Source organism: Scyliorhinus canicula, chromosome 6, assembly GCF_902713615.1.
Source record: "Scyliorhinus canicula chromosome 6, sScyCan1.1, whole genome shotgun sequence".
NCBI classification, from domain to species: domain Eukaryota; kingdom Metazoa; phylum Chordata; class Chondrichthyes; order Carcharhiniformes; family Scyliorhinidae; genus Scyliorhinus; species Scyliorhinus canicula.
The window spans coordinates 37,550,412-37,568,827 of record NC_052151.1 but is presented as its reverse complement, the minus strand read 5'-3'; the positions used below and the strand labels follow the sequence as shown (position 1 = coordinate 37,568,827).

The window sequence follows — 18,416 nt, the reverse complement described above, 5'->3', positions numbered from 1 at the left end:
GTGGAATTGGAATGGGTCTTATATCCTAGCGTAGTAACAGGTAGGTGAGGTTTTGGACAACGTGGGGACTGAGGTCTCTTGTTTCAATCACCTTCGAGGTTAGAGACAAATTCACGGATTTGAACACCATCTTCTCCCCGCCCCAACTCCCTGAATTAGAACATAGAACATAGAACAGTACAGCACAGAACAGGCCCTTCGGCCCTCGACGTTGTGCCGAGCAATGATCACCCTACTTAAACCCACGTAACCCGTATACCCGTAACCCAACAATACCCCCATTAACCTTACACTACGGGCAATTTAGCATGGCCAATCCACCTAACCCGCACATCTTTGGACTGTGGGAGGAAACCGGAGCACCCGGAGGAAACCCACGCACACACAGGGAGGACGTGCAGACTCCACACAGACAGTGACCCAGCTGGGAATCGAACCTGGGACCCTGGAGCTGTGAAGCATTGATGCTAACCACCATGCTACCGTGAGGCCCCTAACCCTAACCCTAACCCTAACCAATTAGCACTCCCATAGTGCTAATTGTCCTCGGGCATCCTCTCTTTTGTTATTAAAGCTCTTCCTGGAGGGCTTATGGTTATGAAATTGTGGAAAGATTGTGATGCTGGTGATGCAGCCTGGGCCAGCCTCGGAGGTCTTTCCCATCCAGCATTGTCCTATGGTTACATTCCTGGTTCTTCGCTAACAGTGGAATGGGTAACCAGCCAAATAACAAGAAGTCGCAAAACTGCAGCTACGAATGTTTGCTTCTGTTGCTCTTGAGGCATGGCGAGTGGAATCACTGACATTTCAGTAAAATCAAGTCAATTCTTATTGTAGCGCCCACATAATGTACCATACCAGAGAAATTCCTCCAGGGTGACATCACCCTCCACTCTCCTTTGGCCTTTTCGACAATTAGTACGAGTTCACAATCATATAATTATGGAGCACACAGTCTTTCATGTCTCTAATGCCTCTTTTAAAGGGTTCTCCAATTAGTCACACTCTCCTACTCTTTCCTCAAAGCCTTACAAGTCTTCCCGTTTCAAGTGTACATTCAACTTTTGGAATTTTAATTTGACGCGAGGGTTCAGGAGAGCAATAGATTGGTTTAAAAGGAATTGGGTTAAACAGAGCTTGATTTATTCTGCCCTTCCACTGCTGCCTAATGTTACCACTGGAGTACAATTATACCCACGTTTGATTACAAAACTCCAAATGATCATTTTTACATATGTCCCTCGACAAATCGCATCTTCTCCAAACTAATCCTTTATATCGCTCAGCTTGTAATCTACAGCAAATCTAAAATTTCACTTGAGCCCGCAGTAACAATCTGTACTTAATAGTCACAGAATTAAAGGAGAACTATTTTATCCGGCACATTTATGAGGGCCGGGATTCTCCGATCCCGCGGCGGGTCGGAGAATCGGCGGGGCAGGAGGGGGAACGCGTGAACCCACCCACGTCGCTCCGACCCTGGGACTCCAATTCTCCGGCGTGGGAAAAACCTTGCCATCGGGGAGTGCGTCACGCGGGTCGCAGAATTGGCAGAAATGGCGCGACGTGCTGGTCCCTGGGCCTCCAGCGAATCTCCGTGCCGGATGGGCTGAAGCCCCACCGATGTGACTGCAGCTCACGCCGGCGTGAATCAAACATCTTTTTGAACAGCGTCAACCCACAGTCTTGCTGGCTGATGCCGACGAAGGAGGAGATAGGGGTCAGCGTGGGTGGGAATGCCACAGATGTTGAGACGGCACGGCCGTGGCTGCGGGGGGGGGTGCCATTGTTGGGAGCGGAGGCCACCCAGGGCTGGGGATGCGGGGCAGTGTCGGGGGTCGGGGATGGGGGGGGGGGGGTTGCGTGCGTGGCTAGGTGCCAGCTGGCAACAGTGGCGACCATGTAGCCCATGGCACCTGGTTGCGGAGGGCGGTGGTATGTGCAATGATGATATGTCGTCTAAACCCCCCCCCCACCACCTGCAGACCGTTATGTTTGGCCATCACCCAGCGATGTTGGCCGCCGTGGCCGGGGCCGCTGCCCTGCATGTAGCACTATGGGAGCTGGAGCTGGGAGTGCCTGGGAGACAGCGGAGGCTGCCGGAGAGGAGCGTGCGCAGAGGGGCAGGTGGCAGCCGCCCAGGTTTAAGGGCCGCCCGCCCAACAGGACGAGGAGGAGGAGGAGGAGGAGGCGGTGCCACGGCGATGGAGGCGGCCGATGAGGCCTCGTGTGCACTGGCGCCACATGTCCTTCCAGGACCTCTCAGACAGGGCATGCAGGAGGAGACTCCAGATGAGCCGGGAAACTGTCGCCCATATCTGCCACCTGATTGCACACCTGGCACCGCGTGGGACTGGGGGTGGACATCCTCGCCCTGTGGCCGTCAAGGTGACGGTTGCCCTGTACGTCTACGCGATGAGGTCGTTCCAGTCGCCTAGTGGGGACCTGTCCGGCATCTCCCAGGCATCAGTGCACGGTGAATCTGTGCGGTGACCGACGGCCGGCTTTGCCGCGGTTGCCAGGATTTCCATGGTCCAGGGAGCGTTTGATGGGGAGCACGTCGCCATGCGCCCACCTTCAGATAACAGGGCGTGTTCATGAACGCCTCCCCAGATGAGGAGGATGTGGAGGGGGGGGGGGGGGGGGGGGGGGGGGGTTGCCGGCAATGTACAGGACATACGAGCTGGGCACGGACGAGAGGCTGCCCACCAATACCGGATGGGCCAGCTGGCACGGGACGGGTTGGTAGCCCAGAACGGGCCCCAGCTCCTCCTCCTCCCTCGAGGTGCCCTATGGCCCCCGGGTCTCTCAATGGGACTGGGGTGCGAGCTGATCCAGCACTCTGTTCATGCACGGTGAGGGGACGCAATTCAGGTGGGCCCCCTACGGTGCTGGTGTGCTCCCAGTTGTTATGGGTGCGCTTGTCCAGGGGGCGGCACAAAAAGATCAACAGTGTTAGGCGGACATACACTTGCAGCCCAGCGGTTGGGTGTATGTTGGCATAGGTTCACAGGCCATCCTGCACATGCAGCTTGAATGGGTGGGTGCAGCCATGTTGGTCTCAGCTAGGGTTGTACTGCCCCCATGCAGTGGGGGGGTGGGTGGGGAGAGTGCCACATGTGTGGGGGGTTGTGGGTTTGGTGCCATGAGCACAGTGGGGGGGGTACTCACCTTGGCTGCCCTGACTAGGTCACTGACCTTCTTGTGTCACTGGCTGCCTGTCCTGGGTGTTAAGCCCACGGCGCTGACAGCTTCTCCCACCTCCCTCCGCAGGCGCCGGCTGGTGTTGGCTGCGACCCTGAAGCCGTGTCCGGGGTACACTGCCTCCCTTCTTTGCTCCACGGCATCCAGGAGCATCTCCATGTCACGGTCCTGGAACCACGGCGCTGCGCGGTGGGCGGCCATCTTCCCGCGTTGCCCTTTGTCTGTGCTGGTGGTGTCTATTTAACAGCGACGCTGCACGGTGTAATTGTGACGCCGTTCCGGGCCGCGCCGTCGCGCTTCCCATGACGCCCATGCGTGGCCCTTCCGTGGCACAGGATATGCACACTTTAGCTTGGCTCGACGCCGGAGTCGCTCGCGCCAGTTTTGACGCCGGCGTCAGAACTTGGCCGCAGGATCGGAGAATCCCGGCTCAGCAAAAGATATTTTGCAAAAAGAAACCACTAATGATTTTGTGATGTGAGAAAAAGGTTTGGCACACAGCGAGCGCCACGGGTCTGGAATGCACGGCCTGGGAGTGTGGTGGAGGCAGATTTAATTGGGGCATTCGACAGGGCATTAGATAATTATCTGAATAGAAATAATGTGCAGGGTTACTGGGAAAAGGCAGGAGAATGGCACGAGGTCACGATGCTCGTTTGGAGAGCTGGTGCACACGTGATGGACTGAATGGCCTCCTTCTGCATCGTAACAATTCTGTGATCTGTGATATATCTATTTAGCATCTTTTTAGTGGAATCTGTTGTTCCATCGCAAGCTCATCGAGCCCATGCACCAGGGGTGGGATATTATAAAGCCAAGGAGCGTGGATGGCTCACTCCCTCCCCCACCCCCTGAAGCAAAGTTGGTGTGATACCGACCCCTTTCCACATGGCCCACACTGCAGCCAGACAGCACTGCGGGCAGGCTAAACAAGGCCAGTATGGGCCTTCTGCCCCTCACTGGAGAGGACATCCCACCCTCAGGATCTGCCAGCTAGTGGGATTGGCCGGCAGATCCATCAGTTCTGGCTGCTGCCGGGAGTGTAGCGAGGAAACAGAAGAAGGCCCAAATGGATCCCCGGAAACGGATAAGGTTGGGGTCTTGGGCAGGGAGGGCTTGGGATGCTAAGGTAGGGGGACTGAGGGGTTGGGAGTAGTGGGTTTAAGGCAGCAGATGGGTAGGAAGAACGGTGGGGTTCTATGCCTGGGGGACCAGCCCCTGATCTACAAGGGGCTGCCCCCAAAGATAGAATCCCTTCTTCCTGCCCAGTGCTTTGAAGAGTTTAAAAAAAAATCAAGCTTCCCTCTTCGCCTTGAATGGTCTCTTCTGAAAAAGAGCAAGGAAAGTTCTGGCCAATAATTATCCCTCAATCAACATCACACAAACATTGTCACATGGATTTGTGGGAGCTTGCTGAGCACAAACTGGTGACCGGGTTTCCATAGAATCCCTGCAGTGCAAAAGGACACCATTTGGCCCAATGAGTCTGCACCTCTGAAAGAGTACCCTACCCAGGCCCAGTCTCCCACCATAATCCCTGTAACCCCACCTAACCGGCACATCTTTGGACGCTAAGGGACAATTTAGCACAGTCAATCCACCTAACCGGCACGTCTTTGGACTGTGGGAGGAAACCGGAGCATCCGGAGGAAACCGCGCAGACATGGGGAGAAAGTGCAAACACCAACAGACAGTCACTTAAACCCAGAATTGACCTGGGGTACCTGGCGCAGTGAGACGACAGTGCTAACCACTGCCCTACTGTTCCTATATTACTGACTGCATTTCCAAATCACGTCATAGAATTTACAGAGCAAAAGGAGGTTATTCGGCCCATCGAGTCTGCACTGGCCCTTGGAAAGAGCACCCTACTTAAGCCCACCCTACCCCTGTAACCCAGTAACCCCAGCTAACCTTTTTTAGACACTATGGGCAATTTAGCATGTCCAATCCACCTAACTTGCACATCTTTGGACTGTGGGAGGAAACCGGAGCACCCGGAGGAAACCCACGCAGACACGGGGAGAATGTGCAGACTCTGCACAGACAGTGACCCAAGCCGGGAATCGAACCTGGGACCCTAGAGTTGTGAAGCAACTGTGCTAGCCACTGTGCTACCGTGCCACCCATTAAATGTCTGTGAAGTGCTGTGGGTCAAACGGGGATTGTGAAAGTTCCAATTGGAATGAAAGTTTCTATTGTTTCTATTGTTCTTTCCAATACAGTGATCCTGAAGCTTCCTTTAAGGTCTCAGCAGATTAATGTATGAGGGTAAACTATGCCACAGAGAGAAATGGACAATTCAAAGTCTGATGAGTTTGCCTTAGCTGTTGCCATGGTATCCTGAGAGGAACAAAGAGAGACCAAGGACCATGACGTTCTGGACGCGTGGTGGTGGGAGGGGCACTCGGGCGATGACAGGCCTGCTGAAAATCCCGGGCGGAGCTGGAAAATCCTGGCCAAAGTAACAAAGGGAGGGAATGTGAGGGCTCACACTAGAGCAACAGAGGAAGAACATGGAAAGACTAGGAAGAAAAATTGATGAAAATTATTTAAGTTATTTATTTAGTAACAAAGAGCTGTGTATATTTGTGGTAGTTTTTATTTTTAACAATGTGTTGCAGGAACAATCCTGGAACAGTGTATACAGCACGCTATAAAGTTGAATTTATTATGTATTTACTGATATTTTCCCAGCGTAGTATTTTGTTTATCAATTGGACAGGGAATGCTTTTCTGCAAGGACAACCACCATGTGAATGGCATCCTTGACCTCAAGCAGACTCCTGTTGTTACTGACAGCCAGAGAAACATGCCCATCCAAGGCACATTCAGGGTCAAGCAACAGTAAAAAGGTGGAGCTGAACACATCAGGCCCATTGAACTGAAAGTCAGCCAGCCACTGGAGAATGAACATCTGTCCGACTTCAACAGCCTGCGGTGAGCCAGCCGTTGAGCAGTGACATGAGTGTGAGACACACTGCCAAGTAGTGTTTCTGGGGAGCTATCGCACTTCAATTCTGTTTGAGGGGGCGAGCTGGCTGGTGGTGATTTAACTTGAGGACCACCAAACCTCAGCCGGTAAGTGTGACTTTGAAACAGGAACAACAAATGGCTGCAAAACACGGCGTGAGAACCAAAGGCCATTAAAGGAGCTCTACAATTAAACAAAAATCATATTTTTAAACTGAGTTATTTTAATGGATCATGTGAGCAACAGAACCTTCAAGCTTAAGGTCATTATGCTGTACTGGAATTGGTCTGCAGAAACCTTTAGAAACAGTTATTGGGGGGAAAAACAGATTGGGAATAACAAGTGACATCGTCACAGAATATTACAAACACATGGAGCTTGTGCAAGGCAATACATTTCTTGGCTGAAAGATTCTAAGGCCACGTACGATCTCTGCTGTCCTTCTGTCTTCCAATGCACAGCCGTTAATGAAAAAAATATTGTACTTTTGTTCTCAAATTCAAAAGCTAATAATATTTCTGCGCTGAAATGACAGATTTAGGGAACGAAGCGGTGCAACGAGTTAAATATTCTTCACTTATCTCTGGCGCCAGACTTCATATTCAGCCCAGGTTAATGAGATGAAAGCCTGCTCAGTCTGTTCACTATAAGGAAATGAGATTGGATACTTTTCACTGTACCTTGGTACACGTAACAATAAATCGCAATCAAAATGCAGCGTTTAAAGGGCAGAGGCACAGAGAACTGTCCCCAATTCAGCACGAATTGGAACGTACAGAACTGCTGGTTGTGAGGGTTCAGTGAGGGACACTTTTCCATGTTTGGGGCATAGAACATAGAACAGTACAGCACAGAACAGGCCCTTCGGCCCTCAATGTTGTGCCGAGCCATGATCACCCTACTCAAGCCCACGTATCCACCCTATACCCGTAACCCAACAACCCCCCCCTTAACCTTACTTTTATTAGGACACTATGGGCAATTTAGCATGGCCAATCCACCTAACCCGCACATCTTTGGACTGTGGGAGGAAACTGGAGCACCCGGAGGAAACCCACGCATACACGGGGAGGACGTGCAGACTCCGTGCAGACTCCGCACAGACAGTGACCCAGCCGGGAATCGAACCTGGGACCCTGGAGCTGTGAAGCATTTATGCTAACCACCATGCTACCCTGCTGCATAGTGGAGAGAACTTTACTTTTCATCTGGGTGTGTGCTAATCTAACCCAGGATGTTGACATTTTGAAATAGTGAGAGTTCTATTCCCTCGCGTTGTTGTCGATAGAAACAGGGGATTGGAATCTACGTCAGCAGAGTCCTCCGATTCGCCGGCAGCGCACTCACGCATGCAGATCTCCTTACGGCGTAGGGGTGCCCACAATGGGGAACCCCATTTGCCGGCTGGTGGGACAGTGGATCCGGCTACTGGCAGGGACGCGTCGTGCCAGGGAACGGGTGCAGCGGGATGCAGAAACCTGCCTCGGATGTCTCGCCTGACTCTGAGGAGTCGACCTTCTGTATCGCGGAACCGTCTGCTAAAAGCCCAGAGGAAAGAAGCCAATGGTGTTTACAGCATGTGTTTCTCCTGCTTCTGTTAATCTTCCACCACAGTAGCAGAGTGCAGTCAGGAGCACCCCAGCTAACATCACCGATGTTCACTTCCTCCGATGTCATACAAATACTTTCCCTGAACCCAAACTCATTTTTGTTTCAATAGGCAATTCTCAGATGCCTAAAAACATGCATCAGCAAACCACATGGCAGACTGTTCATTGAAATAATATGGAATCTGAATAGAACCAGTGCAGGGCACCCAGTCTGTGAGAGTGGCTTAGTTTTCCAGAACAAAATAGGAAAGTAGGGAAGGTTACGCTTCACTTGTCCAGGGCACTGGTGAGTCCACATCTGGAGTACTGTGTACAGAATTGGGTTCCTTATTTAAGGAAAGGTATAAGTGCATTGGAAGGTTACCAGACTAATACCTGGAATGGAGGAGTTGTCTTATGTGGAAAGGTTGTATCGGCTAGGCTTGTATCGCTGGAGTTCAGAGATTGAAACATACAAGATCTTGCGGGGTCTTGACAGGCTAGATATGGAGAGGATGTTACCACTTGTGGGAAAATCTAGAACTAGGGGGAATCGCTGTTTAAAATGGAGAAAAAACCATTTTCTCCAAGGGTCCTGAGCCTTCGGAACTCTGCTTCTGAGAAGGTGGTGGAAGCAGAGTCTTTGAATGTTTTTAAGGCAGAGGTGGCTAGATTCTTGGTAAGCAAGGGGGTGATAGGTTATCGGAGGTTAGTGGGATGTAGATTTGAGGTTACTTTCAGATTAACCTTATTAAATGGCAGAGCAGGCTCGTGGGGCTGATGGCTACTCCTGCTCCTTGCTGTTCATAAGACCAGCATGTTCCTCTCAAAACACTCCAATCATTCAAAATGTTCCTATGAAGAAGAAATGAATAATAAATACATTGGGAAAGATGTGATAAGAAATTGTATAACCTCTTCTGGTCAGAAACGATAGTTTTCAGGAGGCGAGAATGATGAGGGTCAGGGTTTGGATGCCAGGAGGGATGTGTGTGACACGGAGGGGGGGTACAGGTTTGAGAGCCACAACGGGAATGTGATAGAGGGAGACTGTTAAAATCCAGTCCTGTTGTTACCCTCCTGTCCACTTGTTTTAACTGCTGCCACTTAGGTAGCTGAGATGCCTACAGGGTTACCTCATGAACATCAGCAAATTGGAATTGTTTGATGTCGCTATGCAGGGCGAGGTCATCAGAAGGCACAGATTGAAGGTAATTTCCAAAACAATCAGACAGGAAATAAGGGGAGTTTATTTTACACAATGAGCTGTTATGGTCTGGGATGGACCGGCTAAAAGGGTGGTGAAAACAGATTCAGGAAAAACCTTCAAATGGAAAACAGACAAATACTTAAAAACAATAATAGTTAGAGTTTGCAGGTAGCACTGCCACAGAACCAGCACAGACACAATGGGCCAAATCTTCGACCGAGCTCTGTGACTTTAGGACGCAAGTATAATTTTAAGTGGGGCGAATCAGAAGCCCCAGCTGATGACAAACCCACCGAGTTAAACAATGAAACATTTCCTGTTGCTCTGCCTCCTCGGGTTGGCCTTCTGACACAATGGCAGGCTAAGGTTGGTGCAGTGAGACAACACGCCAGCTGACACCGAGAGAGAGGCAACTCATGCTGTGCTCCCATTGCACCACTGTCTCTCGGCTGTGTTTCGCCAGTCTCGCTGATCTCCCCAGAATAGGCCGCAGGAGATGTGTGAAAGCCCCTGTCTGATCGGCCCACTTCAAAATCTCTAATGAGGACAGCCCCCCAGGGGCCACCGAGGTTGAATGTTCACTCCTCCAGCTCAGAGAAGACCAGGATGCTGGGTATTCAACCCCAAGTCTTACTCTTTTTAAAGAAAATATGTAGGCTTCTCAATCTCAACACAATCAGATGGGAAGACACCAGTAAAATATAAAGAAGCCCTGGGAGTTAAAATAGTCCAGGCCTGGAAACCAGGCCAGTGAAAACATTATGCACTTGACCCAAATTAGCTCCATGTTATATAATACCTCTGTCATGATATGCACTCATGCACATAATGAAGTAAAGACAGGCAACGACAGACACTCAGTACAGCCAATCAACACACAGAACAGAACACAATCAATCACCAGGCAGAACACTAGAAGGTGGTTTCCTACTATAAAACACACGAGGCATCAACACTCTGCCTCTTTCCACTGGTGACAACTGTAGTGACAGTCAGGGTGTATATATCAGTTAGCACCTTCTACACATGGCTCAGAGCTAGTCTGGTCTAGTTAGTTACAGGAAGCATGCTTAGATTAGTAGATTAGTGAACTGTGTGCACTGCTTAACAAGTTCAATAAAGTATATTGAGCTAACATCAAAGTTTGGAGTCTACTTTCAAGTACAACTGCATCCAGTTGCAGTCCGTGTTACTCCAGTATGATTAACACGACATGGTACCAGTAGTCTACTATATCTAAGTGGTTTAGCTCGAGTGATTCCGTGATGACCAGCAAGTGCCTTCCAGCGGCATGGAGAAGATCCAGGCCCCTCCACAGCTACGGATCTCCGGCAATCTCGGCGTCAATAGGCGGGTCTTCAAGCAAAGGTTCCTTCTCTACATTGAGGCCTCAGACCTCGAGGATGTGTCCGATGCCAGAAAATTGCGCTGTTCCTATCAACTGCGGGGGACCAAGCCTTCCAGATTTTCAACTCGCTTAATTTTACCGACGGCCAGGACGAGACCAAATTTGGAGAAGTTTGACAGTCACTGTGAAGTCGAAACAAACGAGAGCTTTGAGCACTATATCTTCCAGCAACACCTTCAGGGTAAGGATGAACCTTTCCAATCCTTTCTAACTCATCTCCGTATATTAGCGTAGTCCTGCAATTATGGTGCAACCGCTGATTCCATGATCAGGGATCAGATCGTGTTTGGGGTGCACTCTGATTCCTTGCGGGAGCAACTCCTCAAAATTAAGCACATGACCCTGCCAGTCGCAATCGAGACGTGTACAGTGCATGAGCATGCGGGAAATCGGTACTCCCATTTCAAATCGGCAGAATGCAAAAAACTTGCCTCCCACGAGGCAGAGAGTGTACAGGCCATTGCCCAGATGCAGCGCCTCAGTATCGATGATAGCGTCCATTTTGCACACTTTTCCCGGGGCCCCACGCATGCGTAACACGAACGGGAGAACGAAGCGGCCAAAAACCAAACTGCTCAGGTGCGAACGTCGGCTGACCGCACTGCACATGTGCGACGACGCACGGAGCGTAACAACGTCAACGTCATGACGTGCCCGAACTGCGGCACCGCCCACATAAAGCGGCAAAGCCCTGCAAAAGGCAGGCGATGTTTAAATTGCAGGAAGCCTGGACATTATGCAGCCTTGTGCAGGTCTGCACCACCAGTCAAGGGCCAGCGATCCCAATTCTAACGCAAGCGCGTTCGATATGTACAGCAAGGTTTACTGGCTTCTGATCCTGGTAGTATTACGGATCCAGAGACCGACTGCCTGGAGTCCCCTATCGTGTGGGCATCATCACTACATGTGAGTATGGCTCCTCAAATTCAGCAAGACTTCTATCTATCCTCAATGTGGATTCCGCGGACGAATGGCGTGCTGTCATACACGTTAACCAATGCAGCATCCAATTCAAGCTGGACACTGGTGCTTCTGCCAATATCATCTCTCAAGCTGATTTTGACAGCATTAAAAAGCAACCCAAAATTCTTCCCCCAGCCTGCCAGCTCCTCGATCATAATGGCAATGCCATAACTGCACTAGGATCTTGTCATTTATTCGTCTCCAACAAGACCGTCAATGTCACACTGCGATTTGAAATCGTCAAGCCTGATAAGGCATCCCTGCTCGGTGCCCATGCAAGCAAGCTACTCAACCTCGTACAGCGAGTCCATGCCATGTCTTCTTCCAATGTGGATCTTCAGGCTGACATTGATGACATCCTTGCTCAATATCTGGATGTGTGCGAAATGAGAGTTGCGGATATGCATAGATCCCAAAGATCTTAACCAGAACATAATGCAGGAACACTACCCGATCCCGAAGCGGGAGGAACTGACCAGTGAGACGGCACACGCCAGATTCTTCACGAAGCTAGATGCATCACGTGGTTTCTGGCAGATACAACTGGGCGAGTCCAGCAGGAAGCTCTGCACGTTCAACACACCATTTGGCAGGTACTGTTATAACCATATGCCGTTCAGCATTGTCTCAGCCTCTGAAATCTTCCACAGGATCATGGAGCAGATGATGGAGGGCATTGAGGATGTGCGTGTCTACGTAGATGATGTAATCATCTGGTCCACGACCCCCGAGGAACACATATCTCGTCTCAAACAAGTCTTTCGACGTGTCCATACAAACGGCCTCAAGCTGAACAAGGCCAAGTGCTCCTTTGGCATGTCAACCATCAAGTTCTTGGGCGACCAGATATCCCAACAGGGTGTGCAGCCAGATTCGGACAAGGTCAAGGCCATTAACGCCATGAAGACCCTGACAGACAAGAAGGCGGGACTACGCTTCCTTGGAATGGTGAACTTCTTGGGAAAATTCATTCCCAACATGGCTTCATACACCACGGCTCTCAGGCATCTGGTGAAGAAGTCCACTGCACTCCAGTGGCCACCCACACATCAAGCAGAGTGGCTCGAGCTCAAAGCAAAGCTCACCACTGCTCCGGTGCTTGCATTTTTTTACCCGGACAGGGAAACAAAAATCTGCACGGACGCCAGCCAGGACAGCATTGGTGCGGTGTTCATCCAGAGGGATGACTCCTCATCCTGAGCTCCAGTTGCTTATGTGTCAGGGGCCATGACTCCTACTGAACAGAGGTCCGCCCAAATAGAAAAAGAGTGCCTGGGCCTCCTAACTGGCATTGTAAAGTTCCATGACTATGTCTAGGATCTACCAACATTCACAGTGGAGACTGACCACAGACCCTTGGTCCATATCATTCATAAGGACTTGAATGACATGACGCCCAGGCTTCAGCGCATTCTCCTTTGACTCCGAAGATACGATTTTGAGTTAGTATACACACCAGGCAAGGAGGTGATAATTGTGGATGCCCTGTCCCGCTCCATCACCTCGCCCTGTGAACAGGTTGACTTCATCCGCCAGATTGAGGCACAGATGCAGCTGTGTGCCAGCAATCTCCCGGCCTCAGATGAAAGTGATCAGCATTCGTGAAGAGACTACCAAAGACCCTCTTCTGCAGCGTGTAATGCACCACCTTGCAAATGGCTGGCAAAAAGGGCAATGCCTTCAGTTCTTCAGTTCTTTAATGTGAAGGACGACATGACGATCGTTGAGGGGATCCTCCTCAAGCTAGATCGTATCGTTATTCCTCACAGTCTGCAGAGCTTAGTGCTCAAACAAATCCACGAGTGACACCTAGGTGTCGAAAAGCGTAGGTGCAGGGCCCGGCAGGCTGTCTATTGGCCTGGAATCAGCCAGGACATATCCAACATGGTCCTCAATTGTGCGACCTGCCAGCGTTTCCAGCTGCTCAAACAAAAGAAACACTCCAGCAACACGAGATCGTGACCTCTCCGTGGTCCAAGGTGGGAATCGACCTTTTTCACGCCAATGGGCGTGACTATGTGCTCAGCATAGATTACTTCTCAAATTACCCGGAAGTTATGAAGCTGTCAGACCTCACATCAAGGACAGTCATCAAGGCCTGCAAGGAGACATTTGCCAGGCATGGTATTCCACTCACTGTCATGAGTGACAATGGTCCCTGCTTCCACAGCCAAGAGCGGTCCAATTTCGCCAAGTCGTACCAAACTAACCACATTACCTCAGGCCCACACTACCCGCAGTCCAACGGGAAGGTTTAGAAAGGGGTCCATACAGTGAAGCAACTGCTCTGCAAGGCTGCGGACTCTGCTTCTGACTTCAACCTTGCGCTGTTGGTGTACAGGGCAACCCCTCTGTCCACCGGTATGTCTCCCGCTCAACTCCTCATGAATAGAGACCTGCAAACGACTGTTCCAGCCACACACTTACCAGACCTGGATCACCTCCCAGTGCTGCAAAAGGTGCAGCAACTCAGAGACCAGCAAATGCTGACATACGATGCTCATGCGACCGATTTGCCTGTGCTGTCTCCGGAGGATGCTGTTCGGATCAAGCTCCCTGATGGAGGCTGGTCAGCTCCAGTTGTTGTTGTTCGACAGGCTGCTCCCAGATTGTTTGTAGTTCGTATGGCTGATGGCTCCATTGTCAGGCACAACAGAATGGCACTGCGCAAAGTTGCCTGTCCACCACCAGATCCTACTTTTCTATATGTTGTTCTGCCTCCTCCGGACACCGCGCACCATGAGGCCACCAATCTGGCAGCAATCCCGCCTGTCGAGGCTCCGTCGTCCCCACCTCCACCTCTCAGGCAGTCAACAAGGATCAGACACAAGTCTCAAAGATTGGACTTATAGATATTTATCTTGTAAATGTTGTTCTGTATCTGCACGCTGGACACCTCTTATGTATATATTCATCCATTCACTTTCATTCACTCGCCATTTAATGTAAATAGTTCTATATGTAAATACAGTCGCATATGCTCCAAGCAACCAACATTTTTTTTAAAAAGGGGAGATGTCATGATATGCACTCATGCACATAACGAGATACAGACAGGCAGTGACAGCCACCCAGTACAGCCAATCAACACACAGGACAGAAAACAACCAATCACCAGGCAGAACACTAGAAGGTTGTCTCCCACTATAAAACACACGGAACATAGATAAATTCTTGATGTCGTGAGGAATTAAGGGTTACGGGGAGAATGCTGGTAGGTGGAGTTGAAATGCCCATAAGCCATGATTGAATGGCGGAGTGGACTCGATGGGCTGAATGGCCTTACTTCCACTCCTATGTCTTATGGTCTTATTGGCTTCAAGGCAGAGATAGATAAATCAACACTGCCTCTTTCTACTGGTGACAACTGCAGTGACAGTCAAAGAACAAAGAACAAAGAAAAGTACAGCTCAAGTCCCCAAACGATCTGAGCCTGGGAACTACAGGCCGATGAGCCTAACGTATGTGGTGGATAAGTTGTTCGAGGGTATTCAGAGAGACAGGATCAAAGGCATTTTGAGAGGCAAAGACTGATTCGGGACAATCAGCATGGCTTTGTGAGTGGAAAATCATGTCTTATGAATTTGATTGAATTTTGTGAAGGGGTAACCAAGGTGGTAGATGAGGGCAATGCAATCAACATTGTCTACATGGACTTTAGCAAGACCTTTGACAAGGTACGGCATGATAGGTTGTTACAGAAGTTTAAATCTTACAGGATCAAGGTGAGGTAGCCAATTCAATACAAAATTGGCTTGACAACAGAAGACAAAGGGTTGTTTTTCAAACTGGAGTATTAGTTCTTGCAAGATAAGGGTATTCAACAAAGTAAGTCCACCTGCTATTAATGAACGTGAAGAACATTTTCTCCAAACTATGAAGATAACATGAGAGCAGCCAGGGAACAAGGTTGCTGATCAAACATCTTCACATGTTCCTGTTGGTGTACGGGAATAACGTACATCCCATGACCAACACCTCTCCTGCATTACTAATGATGAAAAGACAACTATGTTCCGTGTTCAATCTGTTCAAACCCTCGAAAATGAAAGAGATCATACAACAGCAACAGAAATTACAAATGGAACGACAGGAAAGCAAGGCAAAGCATGGAGTTTTCCTATCAAGGACAAGGAGCTTTGGCTCGGAATTACTCCACATGGGACAATAGATTCTTGCCACAATCCTTGCACAGACTGGATTTGTCTCTTACGCTGTCCAGACCAGAGATGATGTCAGCTGGAAGAGACATGCAGACCAGTTGCTGGCTGGAGGGACAGAATCAGGGCCTGCAGGACATCCAGACTCAACATTACAAAGTCATGATTTGAGCTTTCCTATAGGCAGGTTGTATATATCAGTTAGCACCTTCTACACGTGGCTCAGAGCTGGTCTGGTCTAGTTAGTTATGGTAAGCATGCTTAGATTAGTAGAGTGTCAAACCCACAGCGAACTGTATGCACTGCATAACAAGTTCAATAAAGCGTATTGAACTAACATCAAAGTTTGGAGTCTACTTTCAAGTACAACTGCATCCAGTTGCAGTCCGTGTTACCCCAGGGTGATTAACACAACAACCTCTACCTTTGGTGGCTATTTCTAGCATGACTAACATTCTCCATTCCGACTGAAGGGAATTTTTCCCCCTTTCTCTTATTATGCTTCATGCATTCCGAGCAGCATTCCTAGCTAGTAGCAGGGAGTTTACCTGCACCAGGCCACCAGAAATGGATCTGCTAAAATGCGAAAGTTTTCCAACCTTTGTCACAATTTGGCACACTAAAAACAATTAAAGATTTAAATGACTAAAAAGATGTAGAAAAAAAGTGTCTGAGAAAGGGAATGAGAAGCACGACTCACCTTCCTGTGACCAAACTCATTCATTATTGTGCCCAGCTTTTTGGTAGTTTTGCGTTGTTTCTGGGCAATGGCGGCCGGGTTGGGGTCTCTCCAGTCAATTGCCATGCGATGGTGCCAGTATCCCTCGCTCTTCTGAACGTGGGCCTCTTTGAGACTGGGGTCAAAATAGTGAACCTCACATCCAGCTTTAGCCATTTCCACTTCAAAATGTTTATCTTCACTCCCCAGCCTGTGGTGAAAAGTTGAAGAGGTCATGAGTCTGGAACGATGCAGTAAGAATCACCACAAATCCAAATATTGCACAAACATGTGTCCAGCAATTCACTGAATCACTTCTCCACAGATGAAGCATTGCAGCTGTTGTGGAACACCATTATTAGCAGACAAATGAATGGCAGAGCTACATTCTGCATTGGTTCTGCTCAACACTAACAAAGAAACTTATTGTTTTATGAAAGAAATGATTTCCCAAATACAAGACATATTTTCCTCTCCCTCTCAGAAGATTATGGATTTCAGTCCCACTCCAGAGAGTAGCACACCATCAAAGTCAGCACGGCAGTGCAGTACTCAGGGAGTCTATCGGAAATGCTGTCTTTCGGGTGAAACGTTAAACCAAGACACCATCTGCCCTCTCAGTTGGATGTCAGAGATGCCATGGCACTATTTGAAGAATAGCAGTTTGCTCTCCCCAATGTCCTGGCCATTTTTTAAATAATAATCTTTATTGTCACAAATAGGCTTACATTAACACAGCAATGAAGTTACTGTGAAAATCCCCTAGTCGCCACATTCCGGCGCCTGTTCGAGGGAGAATTCAGAATGTCCAAATGACCTAACAGCGCGGCTTTTGGGACTTGTTGTAGGAAACCGGAGCACCCGGAGGAAACCCACGCAGACACGGGGAGAACATGCGGACTCCGCAGACACTGATCCAAGCCGGGAATTGAACCTGGGACCCTGGCGCTGTGAGGCAACAATGCTAACCACTGTGCCATACCGTGCTGCCCATTCTTATCCTTCAACCAACACTGCTAAAGCAGAAAAACATATCCAGCCATTTGTCACATTGTTTTTTGTGGGTGATTGCTGTGAGCAAATTGGCTGCCACATTTTCAATAATGACAACAGCGAGAACACTTCAAAGTGCTCAGGTTGTAAAACATTGTGGGATGTCCTGAGACTGTGTAAGGCACATTATTAATGAAAGTCTTGTTTTTCTTTCCTTACGGCAACTGCAGCCCCATGGTTCAGGAATGTACCTTGACTCAAATCATAGACTTTACAGTGGAGAAGGAGGCCATTCGGCCCATCGAGTTTGCACCAGCCCTTGGAAAGAGCACCCTACTTAAGCCCACACCTCCACCCTATCCCCATAATCCAGTAACCCCACCTAACCTTTTTTGGACACTAAGGGCAATTTAGCATGGCCAATCCACCTAACCCGCACATCTTTGGACTGTGGGAGGAAACCGGAGCACCCGGAGGAAACCCATGCAGACACAGGGAGAATGTTCAGACTCTGCACAGACAGTGATCAAGCCGGGAATCAAACCTGGGACCCTGGAGCTGTTATGCAACCACTCTGCTACTGTGCCACCCGTAAGACTAAACCAATAGTTCAGAAATGTACCTTGCCTTGAAGACTGTACCAATAGTTCAGGAATGCACCTTGCCTTGAAGACTGTACCAATAGTTCAGGAATGCACCATGCCTTGAAGACTGTACCAATAGTTCAGGAATGCACCTTGCCTTGAAGACTGTACCAATGCAGCTCTGCAGTCACAAGGAGTGACACAGCTTTTAGGACCTCCTGCCTTCCACATGTCCTCACTAACCTGCTCAGGAATTTCCTGCAAGATTCCCAGAAGCTACTCACAAAGTTTGAGGCCAAGAGCTGGTTTGCTTCCTCACTCTTGCACAGAATGTAGACACACTTTACTCTCAATAATTTGAAATGACATTTTGTGTTGAATACTTGTTCTGAAGTTCCGTAGGTGCTCTTTTATCTCCCTTCAAAAATTCAGCAAGGTTATGGGAGGCTCTATAAATTCAGAGTAAATCACTGCTGAGGAAGTGGTGCTTTGCTGAATCTGATAACCTTTTACCCTTGGCAGATAAACCACACCCTCATCTACATGTTCAAATGTACATGTAGGGGCTGTTTAGCTCACAGGGCTAATCACTGGCTTTGAAAGCAGACCAAGG

General features: G+C 49.3%; 1 protein-coding gene across 2 annotated transcripts in view; it reads right to left on the bottom strand.

The window, feature by feature from the left end:
- mettl24 (methyltransferase like 24) overlaps positions 1–18,416 on the bottom strand; it is a 192,789-nt gene that overhangs the window by 42,035 nt on the left and 132,338 nt on the right. For both annotated transcript variants that reach the window (XM_038799175.1, XM_038799176.1), the window contains exon 4: positions 16,209–16,437. In XM_038799175.1, the coding sequence (XP_038655103.1) occupies positions 16,209–16,437 (229 nt within the window). The remainder of the gene's footprint in view (positions 1–16,208; positions 16,438–18,416) is intronic.